General features: G+C 46.3%; 1 protein-coding gene across 1 annotated transcript; it reads right to left on the bottom strand.

Moving 5' to 3' along the window:
* Window positions 1-2,876: 2,876 nt before the first annotated feature.
* On the bottom strand, window positions 2,877-21,128 carry LOC121460344 (28S ribosomal protein S5, mitochondrial). The gene is made up of 12 exons (XM_041670691.1): window positions 21,002-21,128; window positions 16,979-17,062; window positions 16,028-16,165; window positions 13,377-13,502; window positions 12,030-12,263; window positions 10,917-10,951; window positions 9,551-9,641; window positions 7,047-7,093; window positions 6,232-6,289; window positions 5,915-5,977; window positions 4,767-4,903; window positions 2,877-3,769 (listed from the first exon to the last, which is right to left on the bottom strand). The coding sequence occupies exons 1-12, from the start codon at window positions 21,057-21,059 to the stop codon at window positions 3,545-3,547; spliced, it is 1,296 nt and encodes a 431-aa protein (XP_041526625.1). The 5' UTR covers window positions 21,060-21,128; the 3' UTR covers window positions 2,877-3,544.
* Window positions 21,129-22,588: the final 1,460 nt, after the last annotated feature.

The following is a 22,588-nucleotide window of genomic DNA, read 5'->3' on the forward strand; positions in this document are numbered from 1 at the left end:
AGAAGGCTCTCTCGTTGAGGACATTCTCAGGTTTGGGCTGGCCTTCTCTTTCGCCTTTGCTTTGACAGCTCTCAATGGTCCCATATTACATTCCACATGCACACGCCAGGGATCCGCCGGGCTCTAGTAACAGGGCCCACTGCCTCTTTTTTGACTCCCACCGGGGGTGGGGAGCAGTTCCCAGCTATTCTTTTCAGAGGAAACCTAAAGATTTCAGAGTCTGGCTCCCAGAGAAGATGCTCCCGTGACATGCACTCCTGACCACACCCGCAGGAAACCTGCCAGAGCAGGGGAAACTCTACTCTTGCTAGATGCTGCTCTGCTTCTTCAAGGCTGCTCCTGCTGCTTCAGCTGCAAGCAGGAACGGAGGCTCCAGACTCTGCAGACTGGCTCCACAAGGGATTGCTCTAACCTGGCATGCCACGACCCCAAGAGCTTAGAACTGTAACATTTACTGACAGTCTCTCCCTGCACCCTGTGTTACCTGAGGGTGAAGCTGCCACACCGGAAACGTGTTCCAACCGGCATCCTGTGACCCTAGAGGATCTCAGAATATCTGTCTACCCTTGCATTTAGATTGTTACTCCTGTCTGCCCTCTCTCCATCCTTGGAGAGAGGCAAGTTAGGAGCCCAAGATAAGAACCCTTGAGCGCATGCTCAAAGCGCACCCTTGCCTTTTGCAGACACTGGAACCATTGTCACATCACCGTGACATCTACCATCGTCAACATCGCTTCATACCCCTCAGGAACACCCTCTTTCCTCCCTAAACACCACTAACCAGATCTCCACAACAGTTTACACTTCCGGGAACTTTACATGGCTTGCACATCTAGTTTGGGAGAAACCTGGCTTCTCTTACTCAAGACAATTATTCTGCTAAGCATCACTCTTCAGTTCCCTTCGTTGATAAGTCATCAACTGTCTGGACAGGTCACAGTGACCTAGGGGTCCGTTCTCCAGGCTTTGATTTCTCTTACATGTAGGGTTCCTAAGTCCCTTGCCTCGCACATTCTGGGAAAGCAGAAGGGAGCTGATGGGTCGCTGGAGGCTGTGCTGACAAGCCAGACGTCAAACTCCAGGGAACTAGTCACAGGGCCCCCACCTCCAGCAGGTTCACCATGCTTCCGATGGGAGAAGGGAAAGGCGCTCTTTGAGATACAGCTTGCTCAGTGACAAGGCCTAACTCTCGAGACAAACTTTTATTTTTATTTTCATTTTAATACCAAGTCACTGGGAACAATTAAATGTCAAAACAATTTTTACCCAATGCCAATACAGTTGTCAGTGCTTTGGAAAAATGACATTTTAAAAAATTATTCTTATTTTATTTTTTTCATATTTATTTATTATGTATACAGTGTTTTGCCTGTATATCTTCCTGCAGGCCAGAAGAGGGCACCAGATCTCATCATGGGTGGTTGTCAGCCACCATGTGGTTACTGTGAATTGAACTCAGGACCTCTGGAAGAGCAGTCACTGCTCTTAACAGCTAAGCTATCTCTCCAGCTGGAAAAATGACATTTTTAAAAAATGAGCAAATCAGGTTTAAGGAAATAACACATAGATTAATAAAAGAGAGGTCAATAAATCTCATTGCTTTTTCAGGGCAATAATAAAATAATAAATTGCAAAAATAATTCAAGGTCTGGGGTCACAGCTCAACAGGAGAGTATAAACTTCTTTCAAGTTCCACACACCAGTCCCAATTTTCTTGTGGATTCTATTTTTTAAAAAAGTAGATGTTCTCAATGTATCTTATTTAAAGGTATTTCTTTCATAATAATTAGCTTCTATCTGTAGCCTTGAATAATGTAACTCCAGAAAAAATTTCCTTTGGGGGCACATATGTATATGCAGGGGACTGAACCCAGAGCCTTGAACATGCTAGGTGAAGAGAAGCTACTGTGGTACACTAATCTACTGTTGGTTTATCAGACCCTGTGGCCCGGGGGAAGGGGAATACTCCAGTACCTACGGGGTAGAACCAAGAAGTGCCCAGCAACAGGCTCACCAGAAGACTGAGGTATAGCCACAGGACCACAGAAAACTTCCCACCCTCCACATCTCACCCCTCGGCTCCTTGCCCAGAACATCACCTCCAGCTCCCAGCAACAGGGGACAAGTTACACTGAAAGCAAAGGCACCGTCTGACCAAAGCAGGGCTGAGACACAGCAGGGAAGATGTCAGTCACCAGCCCAGAAATGCCTAACACAACTAAGATTACTCTGCTATGGGAAAATAACATCAAAGAACAGATGGCAATGTAAACAGAGGGGGAGTCTACGGGAGAATCAGAACCACGCTGGGAGGAAACGGCGGAACACACCGGGGCGTCCTTCAGTGGCAGAACACTCGTCTAGCTGGTTCACGATCCTGGGCTCTATCTCTGGTACCACAAGGGGAAAGAGAAAGAAGTATGATACTAAGTGGGGCAACACTTAGCAGGAAGATCAGACCAGCTCTGGCCACATGGAGAGAGTCAAGAGGCCAACCTGGAGTACATGAGATCCCGTGTCTCAGTTACTGAACAAACAAACCATTTAATTGTGGGACTGGTTAGTTTCCAAGGGTGAATTCATTATCACCATGGTGGGAAGCATGGCATTCAACAGGCAGGCATGGGGCTGAAAGCTTACATCCTAACCCACAGGCATCAGAGATAAAGGCGGGGCCTGGTGTGGGTTCTTGAAACCTCAAAGCCCACCCTAGTGACACACCTCTTCCAACAAGGTCACACTTCCTAATCCTTCCCAAATAGTTCCACTAAGGAGACTAAGCACTCAAACATATGAGCCTATGGGGACTATTCTCATTATAACCATTGCACCCTGTCTCAGAATATGAATGAACAAACAAACCAAAACACCCAAAATGCTGCAAGAGAAACAGAGAGCATCTTTAAATGGGCTTATTGCTGGACCAAACATGGAGGACACATCAAGAGAAACTTACAAAGCAGGAAAGAGGAGGGAAGGATGAATCTAAGAACTATAAAACAAGAAAAAAGGGTGTAAGAAAACTAATGGAATCCTTGAGGTGGCAACATATTGGACATCAACGGTCCATAAAGTTCAGAGATCACCAAGCAGAAATAGCATCCAAAGACCCCCCCCCTCCCCCCACAGCCAGGCACAGCACAGTGAAACTGCTAGAGACCAAAGATTGAGGGGAAGTCCTCAAAGAAAACCTTCACTTTTGGATGACTCGGTATATAATCACCTATAATTATCACAGCAATGACCGCTGTGCACATTACTACTGCCTGGGTCTTCTGGCTGTCTCCCATCTCACTCACACTTACTAGTTTAAATGAATGAGTTGCTCCTGGTATTTGCCCATAACAGTCTCATCACACTGACTGCTATATACCATTTGCTCAATAAATAAAATCTACAATTATTTATTTGAAAACAAAGAAGGTAGGACTTTCCTTTTAAAAAAAAAAAAAAGAAGAAGAAGAAAAGGCAGCCCATCAGGGGTAGGATAGAGTCTGTTCAGGCGCTGGCCAGCCCCGGGCACTGCTGGACAGGCTGGGGACCTTCAGGTGGCAGACCTCTTTAGCCCAGACCACACTGAGCGCTTCATTCCCTGCATGGCCTTTACTTCTTGCCAGTCCAGTTTGGTGTCAGGGACCTCAGGCTCGGGCTCTGGCTCCTTACTCAAGGCCCCCTGTGGGGAGGCCACCACAATAGGCAGAGGGCCACACTCCTCCCGGAACTCCACCACGTGGAGACCCTTCTTATCAGCCAGATGTTGGTGGGTTTCCTGAAAAAGAGCAAGTGGAGAATGGATTAGGTCTGTGAAGAACATTTGTCACTTAGAGGATCAGGGCGTCTGTCACCAGAGGGAAGTGAGCATGGAGATCCTCGAAAGCTTGGGGCAGCAGCTCTGTCACTTGGGTAATGTGTGGCTAGACCGGGATGATGCGTCCACAGAGATTTACCTCAGCCCACAACCCACACCAAACTCAGATGGAGGAAGAACTGTCGACCAAGGTCACAGGGCTCCTAAGAGAGCCTCAAAGTCACAAATCTTCCCCTCCATAGGGATGAGCCAGACCCCACTAGACAGCGACTCGGGGTTCCCACCTCAGACGACATGCCACTCTGCTTCCATGGCTACATCAGACAGTCAATCCACTGAAGTAACTTTTAAACAAACGCCTTATTGATGTCTTCAAGTTTAAGCCTCAGTGTTTTAGAAACTCAGTAATTACATTGTTCTATCATTAAAACATGCTTGGTCTAGCTCCTTCAGTATATGAAATGCCAAAATAAAAAAGCAAGTCCAGCTGGGCATTGGTGGCATATGCTTTTAATACCAGGCAGAGGTAGTGAGTTCTGTGAGTTCAAGGCTAGCCTGGTCTATAGAGTTCCAGGACAGCCAGGGCCACACAGAAACCCTGCCTTGAAAAACAAAACAAAACACCCCCCCCCCAAAAAAAACAAAAAACAAACAAAAAGAGAAAGAAAATCCATTTGCTAGTTTAGTCCTATTTGTTGGACTTGGTGAAGCACCCAGGGCCCCTCCATTCAGGAGAGCCCAGTCTTCATGTTACCCACAGCGTTTACAGTGACCTGAGCTGTTGGAACTACGGCCACTAATAAGCAAGGTTCTATATCCTGGAGGTGAGAGCCCTGAGCTGTCTAACTGGGCCTGGCACCTGGCCTAGGCTCCACGTGGAGATGGACTAAGGAGGAACCACAACGGCACAGTCTGGAACACAAACCAGAGCTTCTTTCTGCCTTTCCACCCAGGTTACCTGGCGAGCAAGCCCATGGAAGAGGCCCCGGGTGAGGTTGATCATGTTCTTAGACCCCGTGACCCTCGCATACATGTCCTTGATGCCAATGAGGCGGCAGATGGTGATAATGGCTCTGTGGCAGCGGAGGCCATACCCTAGAAAAAGATCAACCAACAACTCTGTCATTCACTGTTGGCATTCATATGGCGTTACCTTTATATTTAGGGAATAAATGTGTCGAAACCAACAACCACCACCCCCAAAGGCAATGCAAGCCACAAACAGAAGCCATGTGATTTAAAGTTTTCTCATAGATGAATTTCAAGTTATTTTAATACATATAATGCACAATGCATTTTGGCAATGTATTTCTTTAAAGAAACAGGTCCAAATATTACCATTTCAAAATGTACTGCATATAATACTAAGTGAGAAACTTCACATCACATTCCTTTTTCATAGAAAACGTGGTGTGTTTTTTATTTGAGTATCTCCACAGCCACAGATCAACTACACAATCACCTCCTGGCCGATAGCCGTTCTGTGGAACAAACGGGTCTGACCCTTGTCCAGGTCTAAACAGGTATCTGGGTGATTAATAAAGCTGAGAAGACAAGTTCTGATGCATTGACACACTGGTGTGAGGGTTGTGTTTGTGTGTGTGGGGGGGTGATGTTGTTTCATACCACAGCTTTAGAAGAATTGTAGTTGAAGCTTTGATATAAAATTTGAACTTCTCAGCCCCAAAGTTCTGAGATTTCTATAACTGGGGTCTGATGAGACCATTTTTCACTGTAGAATCACAGGTGAAATGAGAAAGAATGTGTCAGAATCCACACCCGCAGAGCGTGGGGAATGACTATCACAGCCCCAGGCAAACACTGCCCACTTCTCTGAGAAGCAGGAAGAGCCATTTCTGTATGCCCGGTGCTTCAGTAGGGAGCCCTCACAGAAGATGGACACTCAGTGTGGAGTGGAGCTGCAGACATATTCACTATGTTATCCCGGCTGGCTATGTATCAACTTGACACAAGCTAGAGTCAGCAGATAGGAGGGACCTCAGCTGAGAATGCCTCCATCAATCAGGAAAGGTGAAAAAAAGAGCAGAGGCCAGGGCTGCCGTGGTTTCTCTACTTTATCTTCAACCAACGGTGAGAGTTCGTTACCTCTGGGTTGTTTCTTCATCCTGATCTGCGTCCTTTTAAATCTTAAGGAAATATCATGGAATACTGGAGGAAAAAGCATAGACACAAGAAGGGTTGGGTGAGGGGTTTGAACAGCTCTGCAGCATCACCAAGCAAGCATCCTGCCCTGACCAGCAGTACACAGTGCCAGGGATGGGCACATGCTGGTCTCTGGGTTAGATCTGTTCCCACATTCATGCAATTGTAAGGATAGGACGATAGAGAAACACAACAGTATCTTGCCACACACAGTTGGTAGCATACATTGCTGCAGACATCGGAAGAAATGCCCCACTCACTTGTATGGCCTTCATACAGTTCTATATAATGCAAATAATGAATTGCTCTGTTCTTTGCCTAAAAAAGAAGGACAATGTTTGTTAAATATTTTGTTGTCTAGATGAGCATGGTGTCACATACCTTTAATCCCAGCATGTAGGAGGCAGAATCAGACAGATCTCTGTGAATTCAAGGCCAGCCTCGTCTACACAGTGAGTTCCAGGACAGCCAGGGTTATTTAGAGAGACTCTGTTTTTGTTGTTGCTGTTGGCTCACTCTTTGAGTCAGGGCTTTGCTATGTACCCCAGGCTAACCTCAAATTCTAAATCCTCCTGTCTTAGCCTCCCATGTGCTCCCATGGAGGTACACCACCATGTCTGGCTTCTTATTGGAACTCAAAACTACCTTTTATAAAAATATTTTATTACAAGTATTTCCACCTATACAAAAATTTTAGTATTTAAGAAAAGCAAAAGGCCAAAGCTCCACAAGCACAATCTCACTGTTCCACTCAGGAACCTTCCTGAGCTGCTCTGAGCAGCCTATTGGTAACAAGCCCCCAAGGCAGGCTCATCACGGACAGCAACCACAGGTTTGTCTGTAAGAGGTATGTGAGAAACGGCTTCTCTCGAGATAAGCAACCTTTGACAGTGAGAAAGTTCTAGAACAAATGATTATTATTTTCTTATAGTTTCCAGGTTATCTAACACATAGTTCCTTATCTCTTCCTTATATGAAAAAAGGAAAGCAGCTGATACTCTGGAGGCAGAGGTATGAGGGCCAGAGCTGCAGTCACACAGACCTTGCTGCAAACAGACAGAGAGAGAGCACTTACCTTTCTGAAAGCATCTGCCCGGTCAGCGGCTTTCCCAATAGCAAAACCTTTCAAAGGAAAAGCAAGATGTGGAAACAGTTCATACACAACTTGCTTTCCACCATATCCCCAGTGTTGGCTCCTACAGCATTTCCAAATCCTTCATCTTCCCACCACCCGCAGAAAAAGCACAGGGCTTTGCCTGTCTGATTTGGACATTTTAGTTTTGAGTACACTCATGAAGTTCAACATTAAATTACTGCATTGCCTTTAATAAATCTTTATTGAAGTGAAGTGGCCTTGGGTTATTCATTTATTTACTTATTTTGCTTTTTTGAGTCAGGGTTTCTCTGTGTAGCCCTGGCTATCCTAGAACTCACTCTGTGGACAAGGCTGGCCTTGAACTCAAGAGTTGCCTGCCTCTGCCTCTCAAGTGCCGGGCGGCTCTGGGCTATTTATTTATATGTATATGAGTATAAGTCTGTGTACTACATGTATGCAGGAGTCCAAGGAGATGAAAAGAGGAGTCAGAACCCCTGGAACTAGAATTATCGATGGTTGGGAGTTGCCATGTGGGTAGTCTTCTGAAAGAGCAGCAAGTGCTCTTAACTCCTGAGCTATCTGCCCAGCCTCTTCACTCAGGTTTTAAAATTAAGGATGTTCTAAGTTAATAGGCAAATGGTTTTGAACACCTTTGGAAACAGATTAAAGAAAGCAGCATCAGGAGTCAGGCATGCTACCGCTGTGTCATGGGATAGTTATGATGGAGGAAGGACAGAGATGAGGGCAAGGAAAGAGATATTTTGATTGAGGGAGCCATTATGGGGCTAGCAAGAAACCTGGAACTAGAGAAATTCCCAGGAATCCACAAGGATGACCCCAGCTAAGATCCTAAGCAATAGAGGAGAGGGCACCTGAACTGGCTTTGCCCTGTAGTCAGACTGATGACTATCTTGAATGTCACCACAGAACCTTCATCAGCAACTGATGGAAACAGAGGCAGAGACCCGAGTGGAGCACTGGGCTGAGTTCCCAAAATCCAGCTGAAGAGTGGGAGGGGTGAGAATATGAGCAAAGAGCTCAAGACCATGATGGAGACACCCACTGAAACAGTTTACCTAAGCCAATGGGAGCTCACCAACTCCAGCCTGGCAGCAAGGGAACCAGCATAGGACCAAACTAAACCCTCTGAATGTGGGTGACAGTTGTATGGCTGGGGCAGACCACGGGACCACTGGCAGTGGAACGAATTTATCCCTACTGCTTGTATTGACTTTTTGGGAACCCATTCTCTTTGTTTGGATACCTTACTCAGCCTAGACATAGTAGGGAGGGCCTTGGACCTTCCCCAAAGCAATGTGCCTCACCCTCCCTGAGGAGTGGATGGGGAGTGTGGTGGTGGTGGGGAGGTGGAAGGAATGGGAGGAGGGGAGAGAGTGAAAACTGGGATTGGTATGTAAAATGAAAAGATAGTTTGTTTTCTTTTTTAAAAAGTAAAATAAGGAAGAGTCGTCTTTAAAAAATAAAGTAAGCAGTGGTGGAAAGCACTGCTGCAGAGTGACAAGTGCTTTCACCGGGGCAGTCAGGCAGAATCTGGGTTTAAGTTAGCCAAAGACAAGATCAGCCGTCCTTCAACCTGTGATTATCCTAACTAAGGTTTTCAGAGACTCTGGGGAAGCCCCTGGCATCTACTGCCACTGCCAATTATTAAATACGAAGCTTTATTTTGTAAGTCATACAAAGGGAAGCATCATCTATAAGACATGAGACACGCAAAACACCTGAGACCTGGGACAAAGAAATGTGAATTCTAACTTTCAGAAAATAAAACAAAGAAGACCATGGATATCCCAGAGGAAAATATGACTGGACTTATTTATTATCTTCAAACAGAGACTCTTTAAGCAAAGCACAAACTGGAAGTGATCTAAGTGACAGATTTGCTATACAAAAGCTTACAAAGTCTCTGGATTTAACACTGTGCAGAAATGAATTAAAACTAAGTCAAAACATCGGAAAGACAACGGGCTGATGTGCCTTCAACTTACAAAAATCTTATGCTAATCAGTGAGGAAAACCACCACCACTCTAAAAAATTAGGCCAAAGACATGAACTGATCAAGTTCAAAAAGAAAATGGCATGGTCAATAAACATCTAAATTTTGCCCACACACCTTATGAAAGATATACAAATAAAAACTAAGAGATATAATGCACACATCATGCTGTCAATCACAGAAGCGAGATCATATGGGGGCAGGGGTATGATGGGAGGCCATCTGGCGGTTCTTCTTACCACAAAAGAAATCTCCCTGCAAGCAGTCCCCATGCCTACGCTAGCAAAGATATAACAAGCTACACTTACTGGGTTTTGTTACACAGTGAAAATTTGGGTCTGTGAGCCCAAACCACTAAAAGGTTTAACCAGTAGGAAGATCAGAGGAGCAACATGGACTCTCAGGCCTCGCCCAACTTCTACCACTGCCACCACCCCCCCTCCCCCCGTGCAATACCACCCAACTCACCTGCGGCCCCATTTCCATTCCCCACAGCAACCAGCACACGGACCGACTTCTTTCTTCCCTCTTTTGCTGTCATATTGAAAACATTTCTCACCTAAAAGATAAAATGTCTCCTCAATATTACCTTGGGAAAAGTCTGAAGGAGACGAGCCGTGCGGCCAGCCTGGCCCAGTCACACTCACTCATGATATATGGGCACTGCATCTTCCAGTGCTGCGAGACAGACAGACTTTCTCCAAACAAAGGCTCACAGAGCTGCCTGCTCCCCACCATCTCCTCATAAAGAGAACGGAAGACTTTCTCTTCCTGTCTCACAGATTTAATGGAAGATTCAACTAAGATATTAAAAGGAATCTGAAACTTTCACAACTGAAAACGGCTTACCTTAGTGAATGAGCCACAGGAAAGAAAAACAGTCAGGATTAAACCAGAATGGCTCAGCAGTGAGTATCAGAGAGAACACAGACAGAGATGCTCACCTACACACAGTGAAATAACCCCATAGGACTGGGCTGCTGGACAGTTATGGGTTAGGCTTAATGGGAAGCAGAAAATTGGAAATGCCTGCTTCTGGTGAACTCCATGCTATGGTGGTTGGTCTGTTTGGTCTGACTTGGTTCATTTAAAGGCCACGAACTATGAGACTGCTGTCTACACCACCTACAGGGCAGCTGAACTATGAGACCGCTGTCTACACCACTTGCAGGGCAGCTACACCTGAGCGCATGGCGCCCCTTTACCATAGAGTGGCATTAAAGGAAAAGGGAGGTTGCGCCTACTCTGTGGATAATCAACATAATAGACATTAGCTTTCAAAATCTATAATCTTGGACAACAGAAATCCCGACGGACTTCCTTTACACCGTGCTCTGACTGGCGAAGATGGTATGCGCATTCTCAGGGCAGCTCCAGCGCAGTGACTGCCTCCCAAGCTAATGAGCTAAGGTGTAGCACCAGACCAATGATGAGGTTCATCTCAGAACGCTCCGGAAGTGAGTGAAGTTCATTTCATTAGGGATTCAGTTTCAAGCGCTGGGAAGAGCTCACTGCCCAGCCTTCTCCCAGTGACTCTGCTCCCCTCACCTGTGCCTCTGCAACTGAGCACTGGATACAGCTAGTCTTCAACTCAGTGATAAACTGATAACCCTTCTTGAGCTTTGGGATGGAAGGAAGTACACATAAGCTCTGAGTCTACTACTGAACCACCACGACGTCACCTTGTCACGAGATTGCCTCACCCAGACGTCCAGATCAGCCTGTGTCTGAGACTCCACCACCAAAAGCTTTCCCCCAGCCCCTTCTGTCCCAGGCCCACTCCACATCCCAACTCTCCAGAGGCAAGGTAGGGTACTTAAGTCCATGTGCCTACCTCGAGAACCCTGGTGTCAAAGTCTTCGTATGTTTCTACAGAAGAAAGAAAGAGTATATAGATAAAGGACTCTGTAGTATTAATGCAGGGAAGTATTTTGGCACCATCACAGATATTTTTCTTTGGTGGGGGTATTAATCAACACAGGATGCTTAGGGAAGCATCGTACCACACAGCTATAAAAAGTCTCAGGTCCTCAGGTACCCCCCTCAAGGCCACATCCCGGTCCCATTCTCAACAGACGGCCCTGTCTCTGAATTCATGAGCTTGGATCACCCTCTGCCAATCTACAGGGCTCTGCCTCATCAGCTCTAAGGCCCTCGTCAGCTCCAGACTTTTTTTTTTTTTTTTTTTTTTTTTGGTTTTTTGAGACAGGGTTTCTCTGTGGCTTTGGAGCCTGTCCTGGAACTAGCTCTGTAGACCAGGCTGGTCTCGAACTCACAGAGATCCACCTGCCTCTGCCTCCCGAGTGCTGGGATTAAAGGCGTGCGCCACCATCGCCCGGCTAGCTCCAGACTTTTGATCACCATTTGCGTTAAGACACCAAAGCCATCACTTTCCACACTCCCTTCCCTGAATCAGTGCAGCTCGCTGGCCACACCTGACTACTGGGCATGGCTGGACTGGTCAAGGCACAGCACCTAGCCACTCAACACCTGTGGCCTCCAGTTCTACCAAGGTCTCCTGGTCACGTGGTGCTCTGACACTTTACTAGTCATACTGTCTTTAGCTTTCTAAAATAATCCTTCATTTGTTGACAATTTTACATGTGTGTCATGTACTCTGATCAGAATCACCCTCGTCCTCCTCTCTTCTCCCCGCCCACTCATCCTGAGACCCTTCTTCCCACACATCTCTCCCCAATTTTCATGTCTTTTGTTTTCCTTTTTTAAAATAAGCCATTGAGTTTAATAGGGTTACTGAACAAGCTTAACTTATGATGAGAATTTCTAGCCACGCTCTTGGCTATGCTCCCTATGATATAGTTTGGATAAATGTGGTAAGTTACTCAAGGATGCTCAAACCCTTCTCAGGAAAAAGCAAAAACCTCAACAGGCAAGGAAAAAAAAAAACACACTGTCACCAAGGTGAGTAAGGTGGGAACGTGGCTACCTCCATTGGGTCCCGGGTCTGGGGGGCCAATACTGACACCTCCCCATGTGTTTCCACTCCATCCGCGCTCCCGTTTAACTTTGACCTTCCTCCTCCGTTCCCACTCTTCTCTCTGTTGGGTCATGTCGGCCTCCACCTTCTCCTGCTCTTCTCTGCTTCTCTGGCCAATGGTCTGGACTACTCCACTCTTCATAAGAGGGACATTCAGACCAGGCCACAGGAAACCAGAATGTCCTGAAGATTTAAAAATGTTCATAAATAAGAGTTCGAAGGCTCATTTTTCCAGTATCAAAATAGCAGGCACGGTATAAAGAGATAACCCAGAGCTGGTAGCGCTCAAGTAGCAGGGCTGGTCAGCAGGCCACTTTGTGCTATCAAAATTGTACATGGATGTAACTAAACCATTGCAATCCATACTACGCAGAGAAAGATTCTCGTATCAGGACAAGGCACATGCGGGCCTGGACAAGCACAGCCACTGAAATATTATTGCAAAAGCAAAACCTTCACAATCAAAGTGTTCAGGCCAAATGGCACAATTGGTGTGGGATATTCTGCATGAAATCCAAAGAACAAAAGTCACTTTCTAAGGTCTGATGTGGTCTGCTCCAAAACCTACTACTGATCAGAACAAGCCAATTTCAAGACAGCACATCCTAGTTTCCTTTCTTGCTATGAGAAAATCCTCTGATGAAAGCGACTTAGAAGAGGGGTTAACTCCCAATTCCAGGTCCCCATCCATCACTGCAGACAGTCAAGGAGGCAGCTAGTCGCATCCAGTCGCACCAAGAGCAGACAGAGAGAAGGAATACACACACACTTGCCAGTACTCGCTCGGCTCACTTTCTCTTTTTTGGTAAGTCCAAGACCCGAACCCCCTGCTTTTAGACTGGGTCTTCTACACCGACTGACAGAATCAAGACAGCACCCCTACAAACATGCCCACAGGTCAACTTGACCTAGATAACCCTCACTGAGACTCTTCCCAGAGTACACCAAGGTGACAATTAACTCACCATCACACTGCACACAACATATAGCATAATTAAATTATCTTTAGAAAGTTTAGAAAGGCGTTTATATAAAAGCATTAAAAATACTAAAGGAAATTTAACAAAATGAGACGGGGGAGGCAACAGGACTACAGACAACTGAAAGGGGATGTCCAATGTTCTCTACAATCCTTGCTTTTCATTTTTTAACTGACAAGATACACGTGTGACCAGCACATCAGCTGGGAGCTCTGGCACATGCCTATAGTCCTAGTTCCAGGGAGGCTAAGCAGGAGTTTGAGGCTAGCCTGGGATACACAAAACAGGAGATCAGAAGCTTGAGATGTAAGTTTACCTTCCCCGATGATCTGGCCCCTGTTCAAATCCTTTCTCCTCTTCCTCTTTGTCCTTTTGCCTCTTCCTTTTCTTGCTCCGGCACCAGTCTCTGCTAAGGCACCCTTCCAGAGTTCATCTGCGGTCACTGCAATGAGACAGGATTTGCTGTTTTAAATGTGCATTTTCAAGCAATGATCTGTGGCCTCCTGTTGAATGAAAAAGGCCAGAAGAAATCACTTCACATACACCCTTGCAGTGACACTAGAAGGACAACAAGGCCACTCTTTGGGTACCACACAGTTACATTTGGAAAGCCCAAGAGGAGACATTGCTATTATTCTCATAAAAGACAGAGACACTTGAGCCCCTTACCAGCAGGCTTGTTTGCCTGATGCTTGATCAGCTACGACTTGGGCTGCTTCCCTGTTCTCTTGCCCCCACAACGATCACTGGAGTCATCAATAACGATCCTTCTTCCTAGTTTCATCTCCACTGCTGATAAACCACTCTGACCAAGAGCAGGTTAGGAGAGGGGCATGGCTGTGCGGCTCACAGGGACGGAAGCAAGAACTTGAACCAGAAACCATGGAGGAATGCTGCTGGCCAGCTGGCTGGCCGGCGGGCTTGCGCTCAGTTTGCTTTTTGACATAGTCCAGGACCACCTACCAGGGCTGGTGCCTCCCATTGGGCTGGGCCCTTACATCAGTTAACAATCAAGACAGTTCCCCACAGACATGCCCACAGGCCCATCTGACTTTGAGGCTTTCCTCCCAGTTGACCTGGGCTGTGTCAAATTGACAAGTAACACTAACTAGGACACTTTCTTACACACAGGAATCTACACCCCAGTTAGGTGGTTTGTTCTACTCTTCTGCCAACGCCCAGCATCCGCTTCTTTCAAACTGCATACAAAAGATCAGATATTCCAGTTTTCATAGCTAATCCCCATGCGTGTGTTTGTACTTGACTATTTTAAGTTTTTTAATACACGCACACTCTAGCACTGCTGATTTATTTCTATTAGTCAATTTCTAGAGTCCCAATATCTGTTTCTATCCTGCATCTAATCAATACTTTGTACTTGTAAATGCTTAAATTCTTTAGGTTCATCCTTACTGCATTTTATTGGTATTTAAATTTCACCTTTCCAAGTTCACCAACTATTTTATAACTAGATTTTATTTCATTATGAACTTAAATAATAAAAATTGAAGCCCGGGCTGGGAAGCTGGCTCAGTAGGTGAAGTGCTTGCCTTGCAAGCAGGAGGACGTGAATCTGAGCCCAGAATCCACATAAAAACAGCCAGCCACAATAGCATGTGCTTGTGATCCCAGCATTGGAGAGCAGACAAGGTGGCTTCCTGGGGCCTGCTGGCCAGCCTAGCCTTCTAGGTGAGTTCCAGTGATATCACAAATAGGAGCACTATCCATAAAATAATGTTATTAAAAATTACTTTTCTCTGATTCATCTCTCTCCTCAGCTAAAGACACAACTAAAAGGAGCCAAAGAGTTGGGTTTTGTTGTTGTTGTTGTTGTTGTTGTATTGGGACTAAAAGTCTGATCACTTACTTGTTACTCATTTTGACAGGACTCAGAAGTAGAAGCTCTCAGTGAGGACAGCCTACATCTTCCGACACTCTGTCTGGGGCATTTTTCTTTGGCTCCTTCATTCTCTTGGTCAAAGGTTTAGCATATTTCGCAGCCTCCTCCTCATTTTTCTTTGTGTGCTATCTCTTCAGAGCAGCATGTTGGTGTTTTGCGTTGCAGGACATGTAGAGTAACAAGACGTTCAATCTTGGGAGCTTTGGCCCTGGACTTCTTACCTTCGTAAGCTTTCTGACAACATACTGGGAACTCCTTTCATTTCCTGTGAGCTCTTCTGAGTCCCAACTGCCAGGGCAGAGGCGTCTCTGTCAGTCCAGGAATACCCTTCTCTCCTTTCTTAACAATAACCAAGCTGAGATCACTCAGATTGGCATCCATATGACCTCAAACACACTTGCACTTCCTCTCTCCAGCTCTCCTTGGTCTATAACAAGAATGTCCCTTGCTCAATGCAGGCACACTCTGCAATGGGTCAAGGCACCTTGCTTCATGGGAAAACCTTCTTTGTCGTTCCCACCACTGATTCGGACCACATAACTCTTCCACTCTTCGCCCAGAGCATCGGCATCTACTTGTGTGGCTGGAAGCTTCTCAGAGAAAGCACGAAACTTGGCAGTCATCATCCGCTTCAGTGGGTTCTGACAGCCATTAGTTAGGAAGGAGACAGCCAGCTTCATCTCGACATAGTCGACCGCCTAGGAGGTGCCACAAAAAAGAGCACCAACGCATTGTCCCCCTTGACATGGCTCTAAATCAGCAGGGTGTTTGGCTAGGATCCAATACTTTTAGACCTCAGGTGCCCCAAATGAAGGACCTTACATCTGCTAGACCAATGTTCTACTGCTGAGCTGCATCCCTAGCCTTCAAAGTAAGTTTGTTATCAATTGTACCACTGATAAGATGTAGGTAATTCTAGTGGACACACCAAGGAATGCTTTTATTTTAAAAGGACATTATAAAGTAGTCACTAAAATGTTTATTTGTTTATGAGAGAAGGAAAATGAAGGCACAAACGCCTTCTATTTTCTGGTTCCACAAAAGGAGAAACCTATCATTCTACGTACGTTTGGTGAAGAAGCTGTAGGGCCTGCTCTGCTGGCCCGTCCAGGTGATGGGAGAGGAAACACAGCACTGTGTCTGCAGCGCATGGCTCAAGCTGGCCAGACAGTGGTTGATTTCTGTTCCCCTGGGTGACAAAGCGCCTACAGGCAGATAGAACACAACTGTGGTTAGATCCACGGCTGCAGAGAAACATTGCCAGCTCCAAATAATCATACTCAGAATAGTAGCTCATCAAGACTAAAACTGCCAAGAGGGCTCGGCAGTCAAAGGCGCCTGCTGCCAGGCTGACAACCTGAATTTGTCCCCAGGGACACAATTGGCAGAAGGAGAGAACCAACTCCTACAAATTGTCCTCTGAGTTCTACACACACAGTAGAATGAGAGTGTCCAAATGCACGCACGCACGCACACACACAATTTCTAAAAGTGTTCAAATCACTAAAATTTTGCAAGTCATGTTTTGGGGCTGGAGAAATGGCTTCGCAGTTAAGAGCATGCTCTGCTCTGGAGAAGAACCCCAGGTTGGTTCCTAACACCCATTTCTCATGCCTCCCAACCACCTATGACTCTTCCTCCATGGAAGCTGATGCTCCTCCAAACAGCGGGTGTGGCAGTTCTCTGCAGTATCCAATGCAGAGCCTACTGCGGGGAAACAGTGTCTCAGCCGTGTGCAGCCAGGGAGTGGGCAATGATCTGCAAATGTCCCACAGATCAAACCACCAGAGCATGCGGAGTGTCCTGTTTCGTGTGTCTGAATGTACCGCACACACCCCAGAGGCCACACAAGAAACGGCAACTGCAGTTGCCTCTGGGGACAAAAGCTGAAGCGTGCAGAACTAGACAGGAAAGCTTCGGTTACACCCCTAAACAGCCACCCTCACCCAAAACCCCCGTCACAAAACTACTCCACAGTCAATAAGCCTTACAAGAACAGAGCTAAGGTAGACTCTTACCGTGACTGAGCGCGGTCTTCGCTGCCAGAACGGAAGCTGCTGCTGGGAAGGTGTTTAGAGAGAGCTGCCTCAACAGGAAGTGACCTGTAAATGCGGGTGCAGGGTAAATTTGTTTAAAGATACTTTTCTACATGAAAAGGAACATTTTTAGCAGTAATGCCTATAGAATATTAACTCCTACAGAATGAAAGGACAAAGACAAAGAGTAAGCCATCTCCTGACTCCATGACCACTTGCCAAGTAGCTGACATGGCACCTCATCTTCACCCTTCACCCTCGAACCCACCCAGTTTCAGAGTCTTACAAAATCTCCTTGAGTGTCATGCCACCTGTCACCTGCCCTGTGCTCTCCTTGCTGGTCCTTCTTTGCTAAGGCCTCCTTGTCACTTGGCCACAGGATAACCTGTCTCCTACCAGGCTTCCCTAAATCTCTAACTCGGCATCTTCCCAGTGTATCAGACCTAGGCAGTCACAGCCCCGACACCGTCTTCCTTGGCTCCCTCCTGCTCTAAAGAACAAAGCAAAAATCCTGAGCACAAGCTGCAGCAACGGCTTATGCTTATGATCCCGGGACTCAAGGGAAAGGGGAGGATCTGGTCAGCTTTGGCTCCATCACAAGTTCAAGACCAGCTTAGGCTACATGAGACCCTGTGTCAAAAAACTGAGTAAACCAATCCCTCGGCACACCCTGCAGGCTGGCCACAGGGCCCAGGCGTCCACTGCAGTCCCACACTGCCCTTCTCCTACACCCTCCCTTTGGCATCACCGGATCTGCACTTTGGAACAGACCCTGCTCTGACAGTCTTACTTCTCCAGGCTCACAGTCACACAGTAAACAGTAAATTCCTCAAAATAGAAAACTCCTAGCCGGGCGGTGGTGGTGCACGCCTTTAATTCCAGCACTCGGGAGGCAGAGGCAGGCAGATCTCTGTGAGTTTGAGACCAGCCTGGTCTACAAGAGCTAGTTCCAGGATAGGCTCCAAAACCACAGAGAAACCCTGTCTCGAAAAACCAAAAAAAAAAAAAAAAAAAGCCCACAAAAATAGAAAACTCCTTTCAGGTATGAGGGAGAGGCTCCTGCCCTCTGGTGCCCACCAACTTTCCACTTAGTCTGGTGTTCTAGAATAGACTCTGACAGCGTTGGTGAGAAAACTGATGTATGGAGACATTGGGATAGTAACACCCCAATAAAATTGAAGCTATACTTCATATTATAGATAGCAACTAACCCAAAATTGGCCAAAGGATTAAAGGTAATAGTCAAAACTAAAAATCTTAAAAGAAAACAGAGGGGTAAACGTTCAAAACCTTGGGTTTGGTAATGGTTCCTTAGATATATCACTGAAAGCACACACTACCACAAAGGGGAGGGAAAAACCCCAGACAAACGAGACCATCAAAATTCCAAACTGGTGTGCTGTTTTTCACGGCTAGAACAGCTCAGTAGTAGGGCACTTGTCTAGCAGGCATGAGGACCTGAGTTTTCAAAATCAAAAACTTGTGTTTCAAAAAACACTATCTGTCAGGTATAGAGGTACAAACCTATGATTCCAGCATTTGAGAAGCAGAGGCAGGAAAAGACTGTGATTCTCAGGCTAGACCACATTCATAGTGAGATCTTTGGGAGGGGAGTCTTAAAAATTAACATGAAAAATAAGATTTAAAAAATGTATCTTAATGGGGCAGTGGTGGCGCACACCTTTAATCCCCCTTTAATCCCAGCATTCAGGAGGCAGAGGCAGGTGGATCTTTAAATTCAAGGTCAGGCCGGGCGGTGGTGGCGCACGCCTTTAATCCCAGCACTCGGGAGGCAGAGGCAGGCGGATCTCTGTGAGTTCGAGACCAGCCTGGTCTGCAAGAGCTAGTTCCAGGACAGGCTCCAAAACCACAGAGAAACCCTGTCTCGAAAAAACCAAAAAAAATAATAATAATAAAAAATAAAAAAATAAATTCAAGGTCAGCCTCGTCTCCAAAGTTCCAGAACAGTCAGGGCTATACAGAGAAATCCTGTCTCAAAAAAAAAAAAAAAAAGTTTCTTCATGGAACATATCTTTTATCCAGTCTGGAAGCAGAGAGGGACTGACCTCTGTGAATTCAGTGCTAACCTTGTCTACATAGTGAATTCCAGGCTAGCCAGGACACACAATAAGAGCCTATCTCAAAAAACACTTTTTTGCATATTATATATCTGACAAGAGACCTGTATCTAGAAAATACAAAGAAGTCTTTAAATTCAATAATTAAAAAGTAAACCCAACTGAAAAATGGACAAGTGTGCATGTACATACACACACACACGAGACAAAATATTTGAACAAAAATTTCTTCAAGAACATACACAAATGGTTAATAAGCACACAAAACCAAGCTCATTGTACACAATTAGCTTGGCTACCTGAATAGAAGAGATAATAACAAGTGCTGGCAAACAGAAACTGGAACCTCGATGTTGTGGTGGGGCTGTAACACGGTACAGCTACATGGTAGTTCCTTAGCTAAACATGGAGCTATCACGTCAACCAGCAATTCCACTTTCAGGAAATATACACGAGAAGATGGATGTGAGCGCAGACAAAAGCACAGCTCTCGGGTATTTCAGCATCAGTCAGTCCTGACAGCCAAGGATGGAAACAGCTCAAATGTTCATCAACCAATGAATGGATAGACAAAATGTGGTGTGTTGACACAAGCATATTACCATGTCACAAGCAACATGGTGTGTCACAGCATGGATAAATCCTGACAACGAGACATTTACGGAAGAAGCCAATCACAGAGACCAGATATGTTTTGGATTGATTTATGAAAAGTGTCCAGAGCAGGCAAGCTATGGACAGATAGTGGTTGCCTATTGTCGAGGGCTACTAGGAGATTGGAGGGGACGGACACAACAGTTGAAAAGTAGTTTTCTGGGAAAAAAAATCCCTGAAGTGTACACTTCAGATGGGTGAGTTTTATGGTACGGATTTATGTCGATAAAGCTGCTACCCCAAAGAAAGAGATGTTACACAGGGGACATGGAGGACTTGCAGCAAAGCATCATGGGTCCAAAGATTTAAGTCTTATAATCCGCAAGCAAGTTCTTCTCTGTGTGCTGTAACTTCATCTTCTATAAAACAAGAAAGAATAACGAGGCAGACTCTGAGAGTAAACAACTGTGACTACAGTGTTTAGGAGCTGAGACAGGAGGCTTACAAAGTGGGAGACCATAGTGCGACTTTGTTTCTGAAACAAAAGGGCAGGCGGGGGTGGCGGTGGTATGAGGATACAACGAAATCATTAAGGCATGGTGAGGAGGAAATGGAGGGATAAAATCATAAATAGCTTAAGATCGTTTCTGGCACACGGATGACTGGAAGGCTACAGCCCACTATTCAACAGAGGTCTTAAAAAGATGGTTTCAAAGCCGGCAAAACAAACGAAGGCTCACGCCACACACCCCACCAAGTGATTCCAGGTCAAATATTGCAACAAATCCAACTTTCAGGACCTGGACCCTGAGTTTAACCAAAGTGCACACTGTCGAGCGTGAAGCCATTCCTACAGACCAACACTATGCTAGAGAACCACACACGACTGTGAAGGGCTGCAGGAACACAGTGACAGCCAGAGTACATTCTAGCGAACGGATCGGCCCAGATGCTAAACTGACAGCTAATCTAAGGGACTCAGCAAGAAACGATGCTTAGTGTTGAGCTCCGCGAGCGGCACTCAGGCTCAAAGCCAGAACTGACATCACCCTCAGCACCATAGGTGATGCTTGCTACTTCTGTTCCTTATCACTGAGTGGGCCAGAGCGGTTTTCCTGGCTGAAAGCAGAGTGCAGGTTGCTTCCTATAATCACAAGCCCTGCGACCCAGAGAAGGGGAGAATGCGCGCAAGGTCACACAGCCTGAACGATCCGAATCAGAGACGAGGATAGGGGGGACAAGCAACTTCTCGCGTCGTTCGACCAGGAACCTCGCACACCCGCGAGAAAGCACCCTGCTCGCACGCCCTCACAGTCTAGGTCCCAGCGCTCACCTGCCGGTAAGCTACACAGTGCAGGGAAACAGCCTGCAACTCGTACGGCCGCCGCCATGCTGGAGCCACGCAGCGACGCTGTATGGGTCTGGGATCGCCTTCCCCACTGCCTGCCGCAACAGGCTGTGACCGCGCCTCGTCAGACGTTCGTCCTAGGCGCAAAGCGAGGTGCTGATATTCGGGGGTCACCGTTCAGCGCACACGGAGGTCGAGAAATTGTCCACACGGAAGAAAAAGTAAAATTGATTCAGGCTCAGCCACGGACAGCTTCCAATGGGTCCTCGCACTAGGACCGCAGGCAGAGGCGGGTAGAGGGCGGAACTAACTCTGGATTTTTTTTTTTTTTTTTTTTTTTTTTTTTTTTTTTTTTGAGACAGGGTTTCTCCGTAGATTTTTGGTTCCTGTCCTGGAACTAGCTCTTGTAGACCAGGCTGGCCTCGAACTTACAGAGATCCACCTGCCTCTGCCTCCCGAGTGCTGGGATTAAAGGCGTGCGCCACCACCGCCCGGCAAATCTTTGGAAAGCTCTTTCTGCTGAGTAAGGAAACAGTCTGGAAACAGCAGGACAAATCCAGGGAGTGAAGGAGACAAAGTTTAGGAAGTTCGTACATCACTCCAGAAAAGACCTAAAGTTTATTAAACCTTACGTTGCCTTTGATTTCAGACCCATTTTGTATTCGTGGAAGAGGTTGTTCACACACACAGGACCAGCCCTAGGCCATGGTTTTTTATCTCTCCTGGGCACGGCTTTACACTATCCCTGCTTGCCCAAATGAACCACATATGATGGTCCTGGACTCTTCCTCTGAAAGGTGAGCCTCCGGCAAACTGTTTCTAGCCTGCCCTGGGCACAGTATTTTGCCAAAGCAATAGAGTAATGCAGGCTTTCGACATTAACGTCTTCAGTTATCCTCCAAGGCTTCTGCCTTTCCTGAGGGGAATGGCTGTTACGCACGTATTGGCCACCTAATGTCTTGGTGATGATTTGAAACACCCAGAGATCCTGGGAGAGTCCAAATGGCGGCTGATTGCTTGTGAGAGTGCCTTGGCTGCTTCTCAGGCATTTTCGGCGTGGACTGGGAAAAGGCTTCAGTTCGTTCAGTGACGGTATCCATGAAGACCAAGAGGCATTTGAAGATTTGACAGGTGGGGAGCTCAAGGAACTACACCTTCCAAATCTGTCTCAGTGAAGAGGCCATGTCTGTGGGTGGTTACAAAAAGAGATCTTTCTGAAGCACATGGAGCCCCTGGGAACTCAGGAAAAGACTGACAGAGCCCCTTTCCTGAGAATAGGTGATTGTGTGTTTCTCCTAACCTTGTCTGACTGGCGAATCATGGAGCTACTTTACAAGTTTCTATTAAGTACTTAGAGGACATAGTTGGGGTTTTCTGTGTCAGGGACCATTGTTCTAAAGATGATACCAGGGACCATTGTCCTACAGATGTTTGCAGAGAACTTGACACCCCAACTTTCTTGAGAACTATTTGTTAACGGAACCCGCCCCATATTCCAAACTATCTTGAGAATTATTTGTTAACGGAACCCGCCCCACATTCCAACTGTTTGTTGATGGAATCACAAAAGGA

Source organism: Microtus oregoni, unplaced genomic scaffold, assembly GCF_018167655.1.
Source record: "Microtus oregoni isolate MIOR12 unplaced genomic scaffold, Mior012 000020F_ref0000438, whole genome shotgun sequence".
NCBI classification, from domain to species: domain Eukaryota; kingdom Metazoa; phylum Chordata; class Mammalia; order Rodentia; family Cricetidae; genus Microtus; species Microtus oregoni.

What these genes read in the sequence shown, in the direction of transcription:
- LOC121460344 (XM_041670691.1), bottom strand. Translation starts at nt 21,059, where the DNA reads ATGGCGGCGGCCGTACGAGTTGCAGGCTGTTTCCCTGCACTGTGTAGC. An exon ending in ACTGTATGAAGGCCATACAA is followed by an intron (nt 5,978 to 6,231) that starts GTGAGTGGGGCA and finishes TTTTTCCTCCAG; the next exon opens with TATTCCATGATATTTCCTTA. An exon ending in GATGAAGAAACAACCCAGAG is followed by an intron (nt 4,904 to 5,914) that starts GTAACGAACTCT and finishes ATCTTTTTCTAG; the next exon opens with GGTATGGCCTCCGCTGCCAC.